Below are 18,833 nucleotides of genomic sequence, written 5' to 3' on the forward strand. Positions count from 1 at the left end.
GAGGGAGGAGGAGGGCACCGTGAGGGGCGTGAATAATGCCCGCCTGAAGCCTGCCGCCTTGCGGGACCCAGACTCGGAACTAGGGACCCGAGATTCTTCTGGAGCCCGAATTCACCCGCAGACACATCCCAACTACACTGAAGCATCAAGCTCTCCGAGAGGCGCCTTTTTTCTCTTTTTAGAAAACAAATAGGCTTTCAACAAAGGCAACACAAACATTTAATGCTTAATTGTTTTGTAAAATTAGGGAGCTAGCCGCTCCGCGTGGTAACATCTGCTCAAATTTTGTGACTTTATACTTCTGTGCTCCGAAGAACCAGGGAGCATCCTCTCCTAGTTTTAAACAGAAGCTCCATAGAGGACTGAAGGGTAGGGGGAGAGACCTGGCAGATGCACGCAAGAGGTTGGAAAGGGTCCTTCCAACATGTAAAAAAAATTCCCCCCCCCCCCCAAAATCTGCTCCAGTAACTTGGAGGCCCATTTCCAGTTTCCTGGGCCTCCCGCCCCCACATGTTGAGTCACCCAGGCCGGTGGCTGAGCTAAGTTGGAAGTGGCAGTGCCAGAGCTGAGCTAAGGGTCAGGCAGGCAGAGGTGCAAGGCCGGCAGGACATGGGTGGACTGGAAGTTGGTGAACCCTGCCCTTTGGCCAGACCAAAGCCCCCAACCACATCTATCCCGACTACTTTCCCCATTTTATTTGTCCTGCTCTATGCCTGCTTGTGGCCGAACTGACTGGCGGCCACACTTTCTCCTGGAACTAGAATCCTGTCAGTCCAGGGCATAGCCCCAATACTATCAACGGCAAGGTGCCTAATTTGGGGTGCTCCAGACAGAGGGAGAGGTCTCAGCAAGACTCTGGGATCAGCAAAAGAGCTGACTCTCTGAAATGGACCCCAATTCCTGCCCGCAGAGCCCCCAGTGCGCAGGAAGAGCCAGGTGCAGAGAGCAGGTCCTATTGGACCTTCCAGACCAGGGGAGCACAGTCAGATAAAGTGCTGTTGTGGGCCTCAGCCAGAACCCTTCAGAGCAGAATCTAACACCCTCTCCAGGGCTTTAGCCTACAGTCCCACCATTTCCAGGCCTCAGTCAAGCAGCTAGAGAGATGGAGATGGTGTACCCCAGATGCTCCACTTCCACCAGGGCCTGGATCTAGGAACAGTCCCTGGGCAGACAGGTAGGCTGCAGTCATCACCAGGCATTGGCGGCCCACACTTTTCCTGGAGGCTTGGGCACACACAGCTCCCCCCGAGCCCCCAAACACCTGAGAGCCTCCTCATCCTGCAGCCCCATCTAAAAGGGTCTTTTGGACTTCACTAGAAAGTTCTGTCCTCCCTGGGGGTGCCGACACCTTTCTTTTGGCTATTGCTCCTCTCTGCCTCCCCCCCAATCACACTGCCAGGCACAAAACGCAGAGGATGAAAAGAAAAAGCCCGAATCTGCTCTTAACTGTCCCAGAACCTTGCCAAACAAATCTATAGTCTCATTTAAAAACAAAAGTTTGCAGGTAGGGCTCAACCCATAGTCTCCAGACTCAACCTTGAGATTTAGGCTACACCAGGGCAAAGCAAGCCACCCCAACTCCAACACAAACACTGTGCAAGAAAGAGGGCCTGCTGGGGAAGGCTGACTTGGGCAGCTCTTCATCCCCACCCCCAGGAGCCCCAGACTGTGGTTTGCCACCTCTTGAGGTCCTCTTCCTAGACAGTTCCTCCAGCCAGCAAAAACTGTTAAGTGCAAAATTCCCGCATGGAACGGTCTGGAGAGAACGGACACTCTTTTCTATCAGGGACTGATAGGACAACAGAGAGCATGGCAGGAAGGAGGCATCCTGAGCTGCCCGGGCAACTCAGCAGCCCCCCAAACTCCACTTCCTTGCTCCAGGAATCCCAGACCTCCATAAAACTCTACTTTTGGGGAAGCACACCACCAGGGCCTGGCTCCCTAAAGCACTGTTTTCATTTGGAAATCAATCACTGGTCCCCAGTTGAGGTCTCAGTGAGGTCAGGCCCTGTCCCTGGACAGAGGGATGGTATCTCCTAACTGGCCAAGGGCCTTGTCCTGTACCCCAACCAGTGCAGGTTTCCGGACAAAAGATGGCCAACTAGGGACCGCCAGAGGCTCCCAGCCACCTCACCAGTGGCAGCCTGGCTGGGATGGTTAGCCCCTGTCAGGAGTCGCACAGCCCACACAGCCCTCAGAACTGATGGGCCCAGCCGTGCGCGGAGCCAGCCGTTTGGCAGACGCGGGCCTGGCAGTGGGGGGTGGCGGGGCTCGAGTGCCCGGGCGGCGGCAGGGAAGGAGGAGAACGAGAGAGGCGCTTACTGTTGGTAGTCTTGTTTGCAGTACAGTTTCCGATCCCGGAAGTAGCAGCTGGTGGTGAGGGCTTGCTGACACGCCGCGCACTGCAAACACTCCTCGTGCCAGGACGACTCATTGACTCGCATCAGGAAGCGGTCGGAGATGGGCCGCTGGCAGCCCTCGCAGACGGCGGGATGCGGGCAGTCGGAGCCTGCAGCGCACAGGGCGAGAGCCGGGCGGTCAGCCCCGACCAGCGTGGCCCCAGCGTCCCGGCCGCGCGCTGCCCGCAGCCCGGGCCCCAAGGGCGAGGGCAAGCCGGGAGCGCCGCCCGCCGCCTGCGCTCCCCTGGCCGCCGCACCAGGGCCCGGGCAGCCTCAGCTGGTTGGTTCCAGTCCACGGACTCCCGCGCGGAGAGGCCGCGGGTCTCGAGAGCCCTGGCTCGGCGCTGCACTCTCCCCTTCTCCGGAGATCCGGCGCTTGGTGTTACTACGTATGAGAACCGGCACGGCGCGGGGTAGCCGGCTGGAACCAAGACTGGCGAGGTGAGGCTGGGGCGCTCGCTGGCTGACACGCCCCACGGCGGCGTTCGTGGTCTTCTGTCCCCAGTCTCCCCAAAACCTGTAGTTTGGGTGGCCCAGGGGACATTTTTCTCTTAAAAGCTCCCCCCACCAAGTGACCTGGCACTGCTCGCAAGCTTGCTAAGGTGACTACTTGGGTCTCCATCACTCCGGCCTCCCACCTCCTATCCCCTCGGGAGTGGCAGCTCTAGCACCAAGGCCCAGTGAGGATGGTGGTGGGTGGCAGCTGGAGCGGTCCTGGCCTCCCTCCTCCTAGGTGGTGTCCCTGCAAAGCTCTGTTTCCTCACGATGCCTGTTTAGGGGTGCCTGTTGACCCTCCAGTGATCACTGCAAGAGACTAGTCTGTGTCCTCCCGCACCCCTACGTCCTGCAAACCATGTCCTATTCCGTTGGTCTGGCCGCCTGAGTCCATCTCGGAAGGATGCCCCTGTCCCCTGCCCATGACCACTTGGGCGTCTGACGCCGCACTCACCCAGCAGCACCCCCAGAGTGGCGGGCCCGGGGCGCAGGGCGTGCTCCTCCATCTTGATGCCGTCCAGCATCTTGGCGCAGTCCGTTTGCCCGCGGGGGAAGCACCTCTCCAGCGACTCGGGACCTGTTGCTATATCCATGGGACGCGGGGCGCGCCTTGGGCCCCGCCGGCCAGGGTGCTCGCCCGCCCGCCCGCCTGCCCGCTCGCCGCCGCCGCGTCCCCGGAGCCGGGGAGGCGCGGCCCCCGCGGGGTTGGGGCTGCGGCAGGGGCCGCGGGCCGCCCCCGGCGAGCGTGGAGCGCCGACGCGCTGGCCCCGGGCCCCGGCGTCGTGCGGGCGGGCCGGGGCGCTGCAGTCCGCGCCGCGTTCTCCCGGGCACTCGCAGCCACGCGCGCCGGCTCCTCTGTCACCTGCTTGTCAGCCCCGGAGCCGGGCTGCGGCGGCGGCAGCAGACGGAGCCGCGGGGAGGAGGCGGCGGCGGCGGCAGCGGCGGCGGAGGCGGTGGCGGGCGGGGGAGGGGGCGGGGGTGCAGGGGCGGCCCCGCGGGCTGGGGGGGCGCGGGCGGCGCAGCGGGGTCCCGGGCGGGGCGCAGCGGGCCGCAGGGCTCCAGGCGCGCTCCCCGCACTACTCCAGTGCCATGGTGCGCCCGAGGAGCCGCTGGGTTTAGAGCTGGGGCTGGCGGCGGAGGGATACTCCGGCCGGGAGCCGCCTCACCCCTCCTCAAACTTCCTGACATTTGAACTCATTGGTGCGCCTCGTATCCGTGCGCCGGGATGAGCCGGCGGCTCCACGTCAAATAGTGCCGTCGCCTCCCCCCCACCCCCCGCGGGAGGGTTCCCCGCGCCCCCGGCTTGCGCCCCGCTCCGCGCCTGGCCCGGAGCTCAGGCCCCGGCGTCCCGGCCAGACAGAGCGCCGGCTGGCCCCTTGTAGAAGTTTGGGGCACCTTCGAAACAAATCCTTCTGCCCCACCCCTTTGAAAAATTGATTTGGGAGTTGGGGATTGAAGGCTTTCTTTTTTCTTGCTTGCTTTCTTTATTATTAATATTTTGTAAAGCTTCGGCGCTAGGAGGAGTGGCCCCATGCGAGGCCAGACTGAGCGGATGGCGGGGAGCGCAGCGGATCCACCAGGGGAAGGCGCCGGCCGAGAGTGGCCGACCGGGGACCCCATCTGTTGGTCAAGGTAGGTCGCTCCGGGCTGAGTTGACGGTCCCCTGGGCGGCGGCGCCTTCCCGGGGCCCTTCTGGTCCGCGGAGAGGCTGGCTGCTGGATTGAGGGACGGGGCCCGTCAGGCGGGAAGGGCTGTTGGCCCAGGACTGGCCAAACGGGGTCCTGGCCCTGGGAGAGGGGATTGGGCTCCGGATTTGGGGTCAGGGGTCCGGAAAAGCAGGCGTGGCAGAGATTGGGTCGAGGGGTGAACGAAGATCCTGGAAGGGCCCTGGGATCAAGGATGGGGGACATTGGGCAGAGGAGGAGGGTCAGGCCCAGCATAGGCACGGAGAGTTTAGAGGGCGATTCAGTCTGAGAACGGGGCCCGGCCAGAGGTGGGGGCAATGGATGAGAACCTGGCCTCGCAGGATTTGTAAATGCACGGGAAGGGGGTGGTGGCTCTGGGGTCGGTAACTGAAGGCCCAGGACGATGTGTGTTCAGTTGCTCGATGGAAGCGGGATTGGTGGCTGGGATAGGCTCCTTTTGGTAGCGGAGGGGCCCGGCTAGGGGTCTGTAGGCCGCACCTGGCAGGGACAGCGCCCTGGTCAGACTGGGCAAGGTGGGCTTTGACGCTGGGGAGTGAAAGGTTGGCAAGACAGAGTCCCAGACTCTCGCGCCCGCTGGGCCAGGCACCCACCCGCCCTGGCACCCGCACTCGTGCTCCGTGCGCAGGCCGCTGTGTCCGGCTGCGGTACACCGCGCCTAGGCCGCCTGTGTCTTCGGGTCCCGGGTCTCCACAGAGGCGCGGATCGCCCAGGAGCAGAGGGTGGGTGGTGGTGGTGGTGGTGGTGCGGGCCCGGGGCAGGAGCTGGCTGACCCCTCGAGCCGCTGCGGGGCGGCCCGGCCCCTCCCGGACCTGAGCAGCGGCGCGGAGCGGGGCGGGGGCGGAGGGCACGGGAGGCGGGTCCCCTGACCCCGCTGGAGGCGAGAGGGCGGATCGGATTTGGAGCCTGCCGGAGGCTTGGTCAGAAGTGGCCCCCTGTGCCGCGGGGCCCTGCGGAGGGGCCTGGCTTTGTGGAGGATTAGAAGGCTCCCGCCCCATCCCAGTACCTGCTTGTGTGTCGGTGGGTATCTGTGTGTGCGTGTGCGCCTCGATGCTCACGCTTCGGAGTCTGTTGCATGCCTGTGCACCCGTGTCTGTGCACATACATTATTTCTATGTGCCTGAGACTTTCTGGGCTCCGAGTATGTGAATCTGTGTACCTGGGTGTGTTTCCCGTGCCCATGTGCGTGTGCATCTGCAGGTCTTAACATGCCTCTGTATCTTCTGTGCATTTGTAGGTCTTTGTGTGTGTCCTTGTGTCCCTGTCGTTGTATGTGGGTGCCAACGTCTTTGTGTGTCTCTCAACCTCTTTATTGTGTTTGGGATACTTTTCTGTTTATGTGTCTTCGTGTCATCTTTGTGTCTGAGTGTATCTTTGGGTTTCTGAATGATTCTGTGCGCTTGCTTGTCTCTCAGAGTTTTTTGGGGTTCTGTGTGTGTGCGCGAGTGCGCGCGTGGTTTTGTGACTCCGTGTATTTCTCTACGTCTTTGTGTGTCTGTATCCAGGACAGTGGATGAGAGGATATGTAGCTTCTCTCATACGCCCTTGGTCGCTTGTCCTTGCACAGCCTGGAAGGCCTTGAGCTCCTAAGGCTGCGCCTGGGCCTGGGCCTGGGCCTCCATCCCCCCGCATCTGGGGCGGAGGCGCCGCGGCTGCGGGAGAAGCCCGGCAGGCAAAATTCGGGCGCGCACAGCCCGGCACCGTACGGGCAAACCGACCGGGCGTATTCTGCCCTCTGCTGGCAGCGTTGCGTCCCTGCACGTTGCCTGTGGGCTCGAGGGTCCTGATTCCAGGCCCAGACCCTCGCCTTCTTCAGAGCGCGCTTGGGAACCCTATCCCGTCTCAGGCCCCGCACACTCACCTCAGACCCCACACTCCGGGTGCAGCCTTCCAGCCTCCTCCTCCCGTCTCCCCACCTTCCCTGTGACCGGCTTCTTCCTCTTGGCATTTCTCCCCTTCAACCAAAATGGGGGGGCCCTGGTGGCCTGGCCTCTCGGCCTTCTGTGACCCTCAGGCTGGCGTCTAAGAGCTGAGTCGGGGCAGCAGACTGCCCAGGGTCGTGTTCCCGGGGCTACCCAAAGGTAAGGTCCCAGGGCAAGAGGATGTGCCCGCAACCCGGCTCTGGTATTCCGGTTTGGTCTGTGCTGGGGCACGCAGAATCTTGGTCCCTCACCCCCCACCCCTGACCAAGTCACAGCCCGCACCACCAGGGCCGACATTCGGAGGGCCACGGATGACGCTCAGAGTCACCGCAGGCTGCCGGGTACATGCCCGACCCAGGCACCGGCTGCTCTTTCTGGTCTGGGAGCCGGGCAGCTCAGTCCACAAACCTGCGGTCCCCCCCACATCTTCTCCGCTCCATGTCCGTTCGTCCCCCTCGCCACACCCCCACACTCCGGATCACCATATAAGTCCTTTTCCTTGCCCTTTGTCCCGGCTCCCGGGCCTTCTTTCCGCGGCTGAGTCCGAGGTCCCGGGTCCTTCGCACACAGAAGCACAGAACACCCAGGTCTCTAGCACAGTCGTGGCTCCAGCCCTCCCCACCACTTCCCCTGCTGAAGAAACAGCCAGCTGGACAGTAGAATGGGGGGCCTAGGCCCCCCGGAGTCAGGTACCGTCCGTAGGCGCCTAGCGGCAATTGGCTGTGCGCAATGGAGCCCGCCTGATCTGGCACCCGCCGGCACCCCCAGCGGCCCTCGGTGGTCCCGGACCCACGACGCCCCCAGAGGCTCGAACCCGGGCGCTCCCGCCTATCTGGGATTCTCTGTGGCTTGGATTTCAGCCACAGAAACAGCTTCAGATTTTCTCCACCTAAGGAAAGACCCAGCCGGCTGTTTGGAATCGCTTGGAAGGAAGCAAGAACTGAGAGGGAAGCTCAGCGGCAGTCCCGGCTCTCCCAATCCTGCGGATGCCTCCTCTCCGAGGAGCCCTTCCCTGTAACCCTCTTGCTCCACTCTTTAGGGACCCTGCACTCCCTGTGCCTGCCTGTGCTACTGTTCTTCCCAAACGTAGCCCTGGGACCACCCCTCCCCACAGTGGAGTCCTGTCCATCCTCCCCGGGGTTGCGCTTCTGAGCGGAGCCGAACCCAGGTCCCCTCGCAGTTTACAACCCCAGCGAGAAGCAAGGATCCCGGGCAGGGATGGAGTACTGGGCAATGCGCAGCAGAGTGCCGCGGAGCATGAAGGCGCGGAGGAGGGGCTGAGTGGATGCCGGATTCCACCCTGCCCGGGAGAGTCCCGGCTGTGCTCAGACCCGTCCCACGCTGCCCTCGCGCCATTGGCCCTCGTGGTGCTCAGATCTGCGGGTTGGGGGCCACCATTCCCTGGTGGCAGCTGGGATCCAGAAATTCAGGAGCTCTGGTACTGGGGTAGGACAGCAACGCCAGAGGTGGAGTGTCCTGGCTTTCCGAGGCAGTGGTGACCACGCTCTCTTCTGAGAACCCCAGCGTGCTTGACCCCCAAGTGTCCTGGGCCAGGAAGGCTTGGGCCCCTTCTCAGCTGGCAGGGAGAAGAATGTGTGTGATAAGTAACCCAGTCACCGGCCGTCCCACAGCCCAGAGAAAAGTTTCTGTGGTCTTCCTGTGCCAGCGGAGAGCTCGCAGAACCCCAGAGTCAGGTGGACGTCCAAAAAGAGGAAGGACGGGAGAAAGGCCCCAGCTGGGGTGCCTCAGTCTCTGGGCTGAGAGTGGGTTCTTACTTTCTTTCCCTTCTGGGGTTTTCTAGGCTAGTGGGAGGGAGGTGGCAGAGGACAGGGTTTTCGGCAGAGTTTGTTGGTGAGACAGTGTGTGGCTCTGAGGCAGTGTGCTGGTGCATGTCTGTCTGCGATCCGGAGGGTGGTCCCAGCGAGGTCCTTCTGTCCTCATGCAGCCCAGCCCTACTTCGTCCAGCTGGGCGGGGGGGTGGGGGCGGACTCTGGCCACAGGCCCATGGCTTTTCGGTGCAAAGTTTGGCTCCAGCGTCATGGAATTCCTCCCTGGTGGGTTAGGAGCTCAGGCTCAGATTTGAAGCCTTCTATCAGTCCTCAAGACAGGAGAGGGACCGGGCCCTGGCCAGGTCTGGTTCAGGATGTGGCTGTGGGACTCTGGAAAGTGCTGTCCTCTGCACCTCAGCTTCCTCCTGGAAGAGGGGTATAGTAATAACATCTATTCCACAGGATGGCTGAGAGAATGAAATGTAAGTGCCTACTACTGTGTCTGGCGCAGAGTAGGCCTCTGTAAATACTCAGTGAATAATTGGATACAAGCCATCCCTGGGACATAGCTCCCTCCTCCCCTCCCAACCAGGACCTGACCGGAGAAACAGAGACATGCTGAGCTCCGGCATTTATCTTCCTTTAGGGCAAGCAAAACTCAGATCCAGGCAGCTGTGGGCTGGGTGCAGGAGAGTTCACGGACAGTGCCCACATGTCCTGCCCAGAGAACGTCAGCCTTCTCCACTTGTCCTGGCTGTGGAGCCTGGGTCTGGAAGTAGCTTTGGAAGACAACAGAATCAGGGGCCTCAGCCTAGTGCATTAAAACTGACGGTGTGGGACTCTCGAGGTGCCATTTATATTTATTTTTTAAAAGGCACTTTCTTCAAGAATCTTTGCATTTCTTGCCAAATGGGTGGGCTGGGTTGTTTCAGCAACCCATCTAGAACCGGGGGCTTCCCCTACCAAAGACCTGAGCCAGAACAAAGAAAAAGTCAGGGACTGTATTTGGAGCCATAAAAGCCCCATTAAGACACTAAGAATAACTTGCAGGAAAACATTTTATATGAACTGGACACAAATTCGCAAAAGCAAGAAAGTTCGTGCGTCTCCACCCTGAGGGTGCGTGGCTGGGGAAGGGGCTGGATGTGATGCTGAGGCCAGCGCCCATGCTACTAGATCCTTATCTTCAATCCACTTCAAAACACTGGGGATAGGTGGAGTTGGAGGTTTGCCCCTTCCTGTAATTATTTGGTATCTAGTAAAGTTTTTATGAGTGTCTGTGCAAACAAATGCATTTGATGTGCATTGGTTTTGGCGAGTGCCGCTTTATATAGGACGCGTGTGCGTCTTCTGTTGGCTCTCAGAAAAGAAAAGAACAAGAGTGAAAATAAAAATAAAACTAAGATATCCGGACTAGGCAGAGGGATGAAGCGGGGGCAGTCCTGCTGCCAACCACCAGCCCTCTCCCGCCACCACCGCAGGGGCTCCTGGGCTCCAGGGATGCTGCCAGAAGAGTTTGCTGCCACTCAGTGGCTAGCTGCTCAGGGTTGGGGGGCAGGCTTTGTGACATCCAGATTCTAGAAAGGCTTTTTTGGAAACAGAACTCTGCCTAAAGTAAGATGGATAAAAAATAAAGGTGTTTTGGGGGGTGTTGCTTTATCATGGAAGTGGCAGATGATGCTGTTTTCTCTAGACTTGGAGCTCAGCAGAATCTGGCCAAAGGGGCAGGTTGAAAGGGCATGGGGCTTCCCATCCTCTCTCCTCCTGGCTGGCTAGGAAAGCAGGGGTGCTCCAGAAGGGTGAGGGGTCAGTTTGGGGTGTCAGGGGCCAAGAGCACCTGTGCCCATGTCTCAGCTGGGGTGCAGGATACTGCCTGCAGGTGCACTCGGTTTGGCCCTCCTGACTGTCTCTCTTCCCAGACCTGCAGCCTTGATAGCTTTGTTCTAAAATTATTTTAGCATTTTAATTGAAGTATAACATCCACCTAGAGAAGTGCACAAAGCATGCAGTTACAAAGGGGGCGCACGCATGTCCCCAACACCCAGATCAAGAGAATATTTCCAGCTCTCCGGAATCTTTCCATATACTCCCTCCCGGGGCACTGCCCAACTCTCATCCAAGGAAGCCACCACCATCCTGGTTTCCATCACTGTACCTGAGTTTTGCCTTATTTCTGAAATGTGTGTAAGTGGAATCTTATAGTATATGCTCCTTACCCCATCTTGATCATGAGATTTTGGATGAAAATACAGATTTTTCTCCTGAAAACCCAGAGGTGTGATCACCTCGGACCCTCATTCCAGTAGGGTGATGATAATCCAGAGCTAAATTTCTCCTTCCGCCCAATATATCCTCCTTCCTGCCACGGGACACCCACCCTCTTCTGTTTGCCATGGGGCATTTCTGTGGGTAACTCTCCACGTAAGCCTGTAGCTCCTTCCCCACCTTCAACACCTCCTCAAAAGGAATCATTGTACATACACTGGGCAAATACCTCCAGAATCTTCTCTCATCTGAGTCCCTCCGTCCACATCCAATTCTCGCTGAGGTAGAAATCCTGAGACCTATTAACAGGTGAGGAAATCAGCACTACAGAGAGGTGAAGTCACTCGTCCGGAGTCACACAGCATTTAAGTGTCAGATTCTGGATTCAAACCTGAACTGGCTGGACTCCAAACCCCAGGCTCTTGTCACCTCCCCACACAGCTCCCCTGGGCATCCAGGCCCAGGCGTGAACAATCCTCTCCTGCCTCCTTCCAGCAGGGAGGAAGCTGGACTGTTTCCAAAGGAAACGCTGGGAAACACAAAACCCAAAACAGAAAACAGGGCAGGGATGGTTCCCAGGCCCCGGCAGCCTAACCTCGGGTGATGCAAGTCTCGTCTGGGATGAGCTGGTCTGGACTGGTCCGGCCTCCCCAGATGCGTCCAGGGAGGGAGGTGGTCATGCCCTCCATTGGGAATCTACCACATGCTGGGCATTTCCCATGTGTGGCTCCTGAACACTCCCAGTGCGCCCCACTTTACAGATGAGAAAACTGAGCTTCGGAGAGGTCAGGTGTCTCTCCTTAAACCACAGGAGTATGAGGGGCTATGTGGGGTTTTGAATGGATCGTGACTTCAGCATCTTTGCTCTGTGCCGCATTGGTCCTGTTCTGCTCCTTGGCTCGGGCTTCTTACCTGAACCACCTTCACTCCCCTGTTAGGATGGAGGGGTAACCAGGTGCTTCCTCTTAGGTGAGCAAAGATTCTGGAGTCTGGATGGCATGGTTTGGGGCTTAGTTTCAGGAGCCACCTGGTGGTTCCCATGGCCTCAGTTTCTTCAGTTGGAAAGTGGGGATGATATTACTACTTCACATTACTATATGGAGGTTCAACAAGATCCGTGGGCTTTTGAATCTGGAAGGATTGGTAGTAGGCTGTTAGAGAGGGCAAGAGGGTCATTGGTGTGCAAAGATCCTGAGGCAGGAAAGAACTCGATCCACTGGAAGCATGTATGGCTGGGTCGGATCAAGGATGTGGCCGCAGGCGTGGGCAGGAGCCTGACCACATGGCATTGTTGGTCATGATGAGGAGTGTAAACTTGAACCTGAGGGCCGTGGGGAGCCATGGGAGGGTTCAAACAGCACGATGCCATGGCCAAGTTTAATTTCTTTTAGGAAGATCTCTCTGGCTGTGGTGAGAGGTGAGACCATAGGCAGAAGGCTGAGTGACCAGACCCTTGGGTCTCAATATCCCTTTTGTATGGAATGAGGTTGGGCGGTCCGCAGAGCAGACCTTATCCTCTAATTTCCCATAGAGGTTGTGTTTCCAGATTCAGGGTTTCATGTTACACAGTTATTCTTTCTGGAATGTGTCCCCCGAGCAACCCCGCTGGACCCTCTGCGGAAGGAGGGGCTCTCCTCAGTGCAACACGCACATTTGTGCAAAGAAGCAGAGCATCGCGTGCAGTCCCAGGGCTGATCCCGAGACAGTCCAGGAAACAACAGACAGAACAGCGCTCAGGAATTGGGACAGGCTGTGAGCATCAGTAATGACACTAATATTAGTGTCACCTTTACCGGTGACTCACTATACCCTTTGTGAAGCCTGCAACATCTGTGAGCTCATGAAATCCTAAAACAGGCCTGTGAGGTAGCTGGCATTGATGCCCATTATGCAGATGGGGAAGGTGTGGCTCAGGGGAAATGCCTTGCTCAAGGTCATCGAGTGGCAGAACTGGGCCCGTAGCTACTGCCCTTACGCTCCTACCTGTGGGTGCTGGGCAGCCTCTGAAGGGTAGTGGGGCTGGGCCTGGTGTTGAGCTCTGTGGGACCTGGACAGCCCTGCAACTCTTCCCGGTGCACAGAGAAGCCAGAAAATTCCAACCCTCCCATCCTGGCTTCCACCTCCCCTTCGGCGTACACAATCTGCCTGGCAGAGTTGCTCTCCCTGGAAGAGCTTTTTCAAACCCAGGAAAAGCTTCCAAGTCTAGAATCCTCCCAGTGGCCCCTAAGGCCTCCTGGCCCATGTCCACCTCCTTCCCCCTTACTCTCTGTGTCACTCACCAACTGCACTGTGCTTATTTTAGCTTCTCAAGCAGTGCACATTCTCTCCTGCCTGTAGGGTCTGAACCGGCTGTTCCCTTTGCCTGGAAGGTTCTCTCTGCTGCATTTCCTAGCTTCCTCCTATTCATCCTTCCTACCTAGGTGTAAACATCACCACCTCCCAGAAGCCTTCTTTCACCTCCTGGACCGGCTTAGGTTTCCCTTAACGTTTTCAGCAACAGGTGTTTCTCCTTCACAGTGAGATGGAATTATCTGTCCCCCACCCCTGCCCACCCTGCAGTCTCAGGGAGAAGCCCAGGAGGGATCAGGAAGGAGTGGTGGGGAGGGCACCACTCAGTGGCCAAACAATGGAAGGGGTTCTACTGGACGCAGAGAGGACAAGTGCCCTTGAAATATTACATGGTCCATATTGTGCCCTTGAAATATTACATGGTCCATATATCCACCAAATATTGCTTGGTGGTTGGGGATCTGCCTCTCCCTTGTACAGCTGAGGACTCGAGGCACGAAACCGATTCTCATGGCAGAAGATGAGTCTGATTATTTTTCCTGAATGATCATCTCATTACTTTTGTTCCCCTCACGGCCTTCCCTTCTACCCTGGAGCACTAAGGACAGGGTTGGAGATGCTTGGATTCACAGCCCATGCTAGAGAAGATGCAAAGGAAGATTTGCACCTGCTAGGTTCTAGAGGAGCGTGGAACAGTCTGGAGAAACTGAGGCAGCCAGGATTTGGGGCTTGGGAGGAGCAAAGAAGCCTGGAGGTGGGGATGAGAGAGGGTGAGGAAAGAAGAGGCTGGTCTCTGGAGATTCTTGATGGCAACCGTAACAGCAGTTCCTAGGGCCTTTGTGATGGTCTCTCAGTGCAAGGGAAGACAAGTGGATGTGGCCAGGGGCCTGGTCCTGTTCATAAGCTCCCAGGGCCTGCTGGTGACAGAATTCCTCCCTCACGGCCCCCTTGTCTGCCACTGGTAAGGAGTGGCCCTTCAGGCCAGCTTCCCTTGGTGGAAGCTCATTGTGGGGCCAAGTGGAAGGTGACAGCCCCAAGGGGACCCTGTGAAAGGAAAACTGTTTACAGGGTATTGGGGTGCAGGAACAATTTAAAAAATCTGTTTCCTGGGGTACCCAGCTGGCTCAATTGGGAGAGCATGTGACTCTTGACCTCAAGGTCATGAATTTGAGCCCCATGTTGGGTATAAAGATTATTAAAAATAAACTTAAAAAAATTAAAAATCTGTTTCCAGCCATTTTTTGAAGTAGCTCCTTCCTTCTAATAAAAGAACACTGAAAGGGGCATACAAACACCAGCCTTTTAGATGCTAAATGCCGTCTGATTTGGAAGGGTGAGTAGGGCAGGCTTCTTTGTGGGAGTTGTGAGGCCCAGAGTGCTGGGTTCTAGGCTGTGGGGGAGCCTGGAACAGTCCAGGGGCTGGAGAGGGCTGGGGCTGTCCAAAGAGAGCTTGACTGGGAGAAACAGTGCTGTTGCCAGATGATTCCATATGTTCCCTGAACACGCGAGAAGGGATGGGAAGCACCCTTGGACTTCTCTAGTGAAAAGATGTCCTCCAAATGTTTTTGGTCAGTTTGAGTACATAAACTCAAGATGCTGAAACTGTCACACGCCTACTTATAATATTACATTTATGAGTTGGGTATTACCTGCAAAATTATAATCCCAATTTTTATTCTAATTTTGGATGTTTAGAACAGTAACCCCACAGATGGGTTAAAAAGAAGTAATAAACAGGGAGCACTTGGGTGGCCATTTAAGCATCCGACTCTGGATTTCAGCTCAGGTCATGATCTCAGGGTCACGAGACAGCTCCATACTGGGCATGAAGCTTGCTTAAGATTCTCTCTCTCTCTCTCTCCCTCTCCCTCTGCCTGCCCCCCCTAAAAAGAGAGAGAGAGAGAGATAATAAATATAAATAAATGATCTTTCTTGTAATTTCTGAGACAGTTTAATTTCAAGGTCTTTATTTGTATTTCTGCCTTTTTATTATTTTTAATTGTGATAAGATACACATGACATAATATTTACTATCTTAACCTTTTTAAAAAATTAATATATAATGTATTATTTGCTGCAGGGGTGCAGGACTGTGATTCATCAGTCTTACACACTTCACAGCACTCCCCATAGCACATGCCCTCCCCAATGTCCATCACCAGCCACCCCATCCCTCCCACACCCCTCCCCTCCAGCAACCCTCAGTTTGTTTCCTGAGATTAAGAGTCTCTCGTGATTTGTCTCCATCTCTGGTTTCATCTTGTTTCATTTTTCCCTCCCTTTCCCTATGATCTTGTGTCTTCTTTCCCAAATTCCTCTTATCAGTGAGATCATATGTTAATTGTCTTTCTCTGATTGACTCATTTCACTTAGCATAATACCCTCTAGTTCCATCCATGTCATTCTAAATGGCAAGATTTCTTTCTTTCTTTCTTTCTTTTTTTTTTTTTTTTGATGGCTGCCTAATATTAACCTTTCTTTTTAAGTAGGCTCCACATGCAGTGCAGAGCCCAAGTGGGGCTTGAACTCAGGACCCTGAGATCAAGACCTGAGCTGAGATCAAGAGTCCAGTACTCAACCGGCTGAGACACCAGGCGCTCCCCCCGCCCTTAACCAAAGCCTACAGTTCAGTGGCATCAAGTAGAGTCACATTTTTTGAGCAGCCATCAGCACCACCCATCTTGAGAGTTCTTTGCATCTTGCAAAGCTGAGACCCTGTTCCCATTAAACACTCACTCCCCACCCTCTCCTCCTCCCAGCCCCTGGCAACCACCATCCTACTTCTGTCTCTATTGGTATCTCATATAGGTGGAGTTGTACATATGTATTCACTGTTGGCTGGCTTATTTCACCTACCATCATGTCCTTAAGTTTCATCTGTGTCACAACATCTGTTGGAAATTCTGTATTTTTAAAGACTGAGTCGTAATCCCATTATACATCTGGACCGCGTTCTGTTTTTCCATTCATCTATGGGTGGACACTTGAGTTGCCATGGTGAAGAAGGCTACCATGAGCACGAGCATACAATCATTTCTTCAAATCCCTGCTTTCCATTCTTTTGAATATATACCCAGAAGTGGGATCACTGGATAATATGGCAGTCCTAGCTCAATTTTCCGAGGACCCACCCTGGTGTGTTTCATAGTGGTTGCACCATTTCGCATTCCCATTGGCAGGGCACAGGAGTTCTGATTTCTCCATGTTCTCTTATTTTTTTGCCAGTAGCATCCTAATGAGCAGGAGGAAGTAATGCTTTGCAGTTTTGATTTGCATTTCCCTGATGAATGGTGTCGCTGTGCATATTTTCACGTGCTCACTGGTCATTTGTGTATCTTCTTTGAAGAAAAGTCTAGTCAAGTCTTTTTTTTTTAATATTTTATTTATTTATTTGAGAGAAATAGATCACAAGTAGGCAGAGAGGCAGGCAGAGAGAGAGAGAGGGGAAAGCAGGCTCCCCGCTGAGCAGAGAGCCCCATGTGGGGCTTGATCCCAGGATCCTGAGATCATGACCCGAGTCGAAGGCAGAGGCTCAACCCACTGAGCCGCCCAGGCACCCCTCTGGTCAAGTCTTTTGCCCATGCATCGTTCTTTGTGTTGTTGAGTTGTAGGAATTCTTTATATATTCTGGATATTAACCTCTTATCAGATATATGATTGGCAAATGTTTTCTCCCAAGCAGTTCAGTTGCCTTTTCATTCTGTTGATTGTGCCCTTTGATGAACAGAAGTTGTTTTTTTTTTTTTAAGATTTTATTTATTTAACAGAGACAGACAGTGAGAGAGGGAACACGAGCAGGGGGCAGCTGGAAAGGGAGAAGCAGGCTCCCTGATGTGAGGCTCAGTGATCGCAGGATTCTGGGATCATGACCTGAGCCAAAGGCAGACAGATGCCCAATGACTGAGCCACCCAGGCACCCCAGATGAACAGAAGTTTTTAATTTTCAAATCCAATTTGTCTATTTTTGCTTGTGCTTTTACTTTATTTTATTTTTGCCTATGCTTTGCCTGCAGTTTTGAATCTGTGTCCTTTGTCTTGACTAACTCCCTTTTCAAGATGTCCCGCATCATTTCCCAAAGCGCTTGTCTCCACTTCTAAGTTGCTTGACATACAAGTTCAAGTATGATGTTGTACTTGTCCCCACACCACAAATACCTATTTGCCAAATGTTATGCCATGAGATTATATGCTTACTCTTCTTGTCGGCAGAGATTCGTAATCTATACAGCTTCCGTAACGCATGATAAACTGGACTGTAAAAGGCTTGTTTGTAATGACATCCAGCCCTGTGTGTCCAAGGCCACATTCCCAGGAGAAATTCTAAAGCAAAATTACTTTATTTCCTTTAGCCCATTTGTCAGGTTACTGTGATTAACATCCAAAATGAGCATGAATCGAGGTCATTTCAGGATAATGCATCTTTCCCAAACAGCATTGCATTGGTCAAAATGAAATAATTGAGAAAGTGCCCCATAATACAACATACTCTGTAAGGAACTGAATATAAGGAACAATTGGCAGGGAAAGGTCCTACTTTATGTTCTGGCTATCTAATAATTAATATAAAATAACAACAGGAAGAGCAGCAGCAATAACCACCATGTGCTGAGTACCACGCCAGCTTGGCGCCGAGCTTAGTGCCTCAGACACATTCCCATGCTGAACCCCCACGAGGCTCATACTGTTCTCAATCTACAGGTGTGGAAATGGACACACATCCAGGTAAAGGCCCATGCTGGGGAAGCTAGGATTTGAACCTGTGTCTTTCAGAGCCCAGAATCTTAATCATTACATGACCCTGCTTGTATCCCCCTGACCTTGTTCATACCTGGCTGGGAACACATGACTCAGAGAGGAGCCCGCCCTGAAAGGTTGGGTTTCTAATGTTCCTACCTCGCTCATGCAAAGTTGGCTGCAGTGCTGGAGCCCAAACCCAGCTTGGTTCCCTCTTCCTTAGGACTGGTACTTATTCCCGGGGTGCACACTGATGTGGGGAGGAGGCATCGCCCACGGTCCCTCCTCACCTCTGTGTAGGCAGGTTAGAACCAACTCACCAACAGGCACTTAGAAGGAAGCAGGAGTGTTGCAAAGAAAATAGCCCCTCAGGCCCCATTTTCACAGAGGTGACCACACAAATATATCAGTGACACAGATCCTGCCTCTGACTCTGTTAAGAGGCGCTTTTATTTTGTATTTTTGGTAAAGTTTTTTTTTTTTTCCTGAAAAATTTCAAACACATATAAAAGTAAAGAGAATAATGTGCCAATGGATTGCTTGGCAAATTTCAGACTCTATAATATCCCCCCCCCCTTTTTGCTTGGAGGTTCTAGCAGGGGAGCGCAGCTACTCGTATACCCTTGACCGAAGAACGGTCCTCTCCTCTATCAGGGAAGGTCGTCCTCTTTGACCGAGCGCGCAGCTTCGGGAGGGACGCACATGGAGCGGTGAGGGAGGAAGGGGACACCCGCCTAGCCAGCCATATCAGCCGAATCAACCCTGGCGATCAATGGGGTGACAGATGTCGCAGCCAGATCGCCCTCACATCCTACCCCCCCTTTTTAAAAAGATTTTATTTATTTATTTGACAGAGATCACAAGTAGACAGAGAGGCAGGCAGAGAGCAGGGAAGCCAACTCCCCACTGAGCAGAGAGTCCAATGTGGGGCTTGATCTCAGGACCCTGGGATCATGACCTGAGCAGAAGGCAGAGGCTTTAACCCACTGAGCCACCCAGGAGCCCCTATAATATTTCAATCCTATCTATTTTGCTATATCTTTCCAAATGATAAGGATATCTTAAAAAAAAAAAAAAGATTATAGCCATAATGCCATTATCACACCCGGAGAAATTATCATCTCACTTTCCTAGTCAATGTTTACATTTCCCTGTCTCATAAATGTTTTTACCCCTTATAGAAAAGACCATAGGTGTCTCTTAAGTCTCTTTCAATCTGTAGCCTCCCTCCCTCCTTCCCCCCCCCCCCCCCCCCCC

The 18,833-nt window shown here is 54.8% G+C and overlaps 1 protein-coding gene across 2 annotated transcripts in view; it reads right to left on the reverse strand.

Annotated features, from left to right (window-relative positions):
* LMX1B (LIM homeobox transcription factor 1 beta) overlaps positions 1-3,551 on the reverse strand; it is a 78,839-nt gene extending 75,288 nt beyond the window's left edge. For both annotated transcript variants that reach the window (XM_059412194.1, XM_059412193.1), the window contains exons 1-2: positions 3,349-3,551; positions 2,323-2,509 (exon numbers count right to left, since the gene is read on the reverse strand). In XM_059412194.1, coding sequence (XP_059268177.1) covers positions 2,323-2,509; positions 3,349-3,487 — 326 coding nt within the window. In that variant the 5' untranslated portion in view covers positions 3,488-3,551. The remainder of the gene's footprint in view (positions 1-2,322; positions 2,510-3,348) is intronic.
* Positions 3,552-18,833: the final 15,282 nt, after the last annotated feature.

Source organism: Mustela nigripes, chromosome 9, assembly GCF_022355385.1.
Source record: "Mustela nigripes isolate SB6536 chromosome 9, MUSNIG.SB6536, whole genome shotgun sequence".
Taxonomy (NCBI): Eukaryota; Metazoa; Chordata; class Mammalia; order Carnivora; family Mustelidae; genus Mustela; species Mustela nigripes.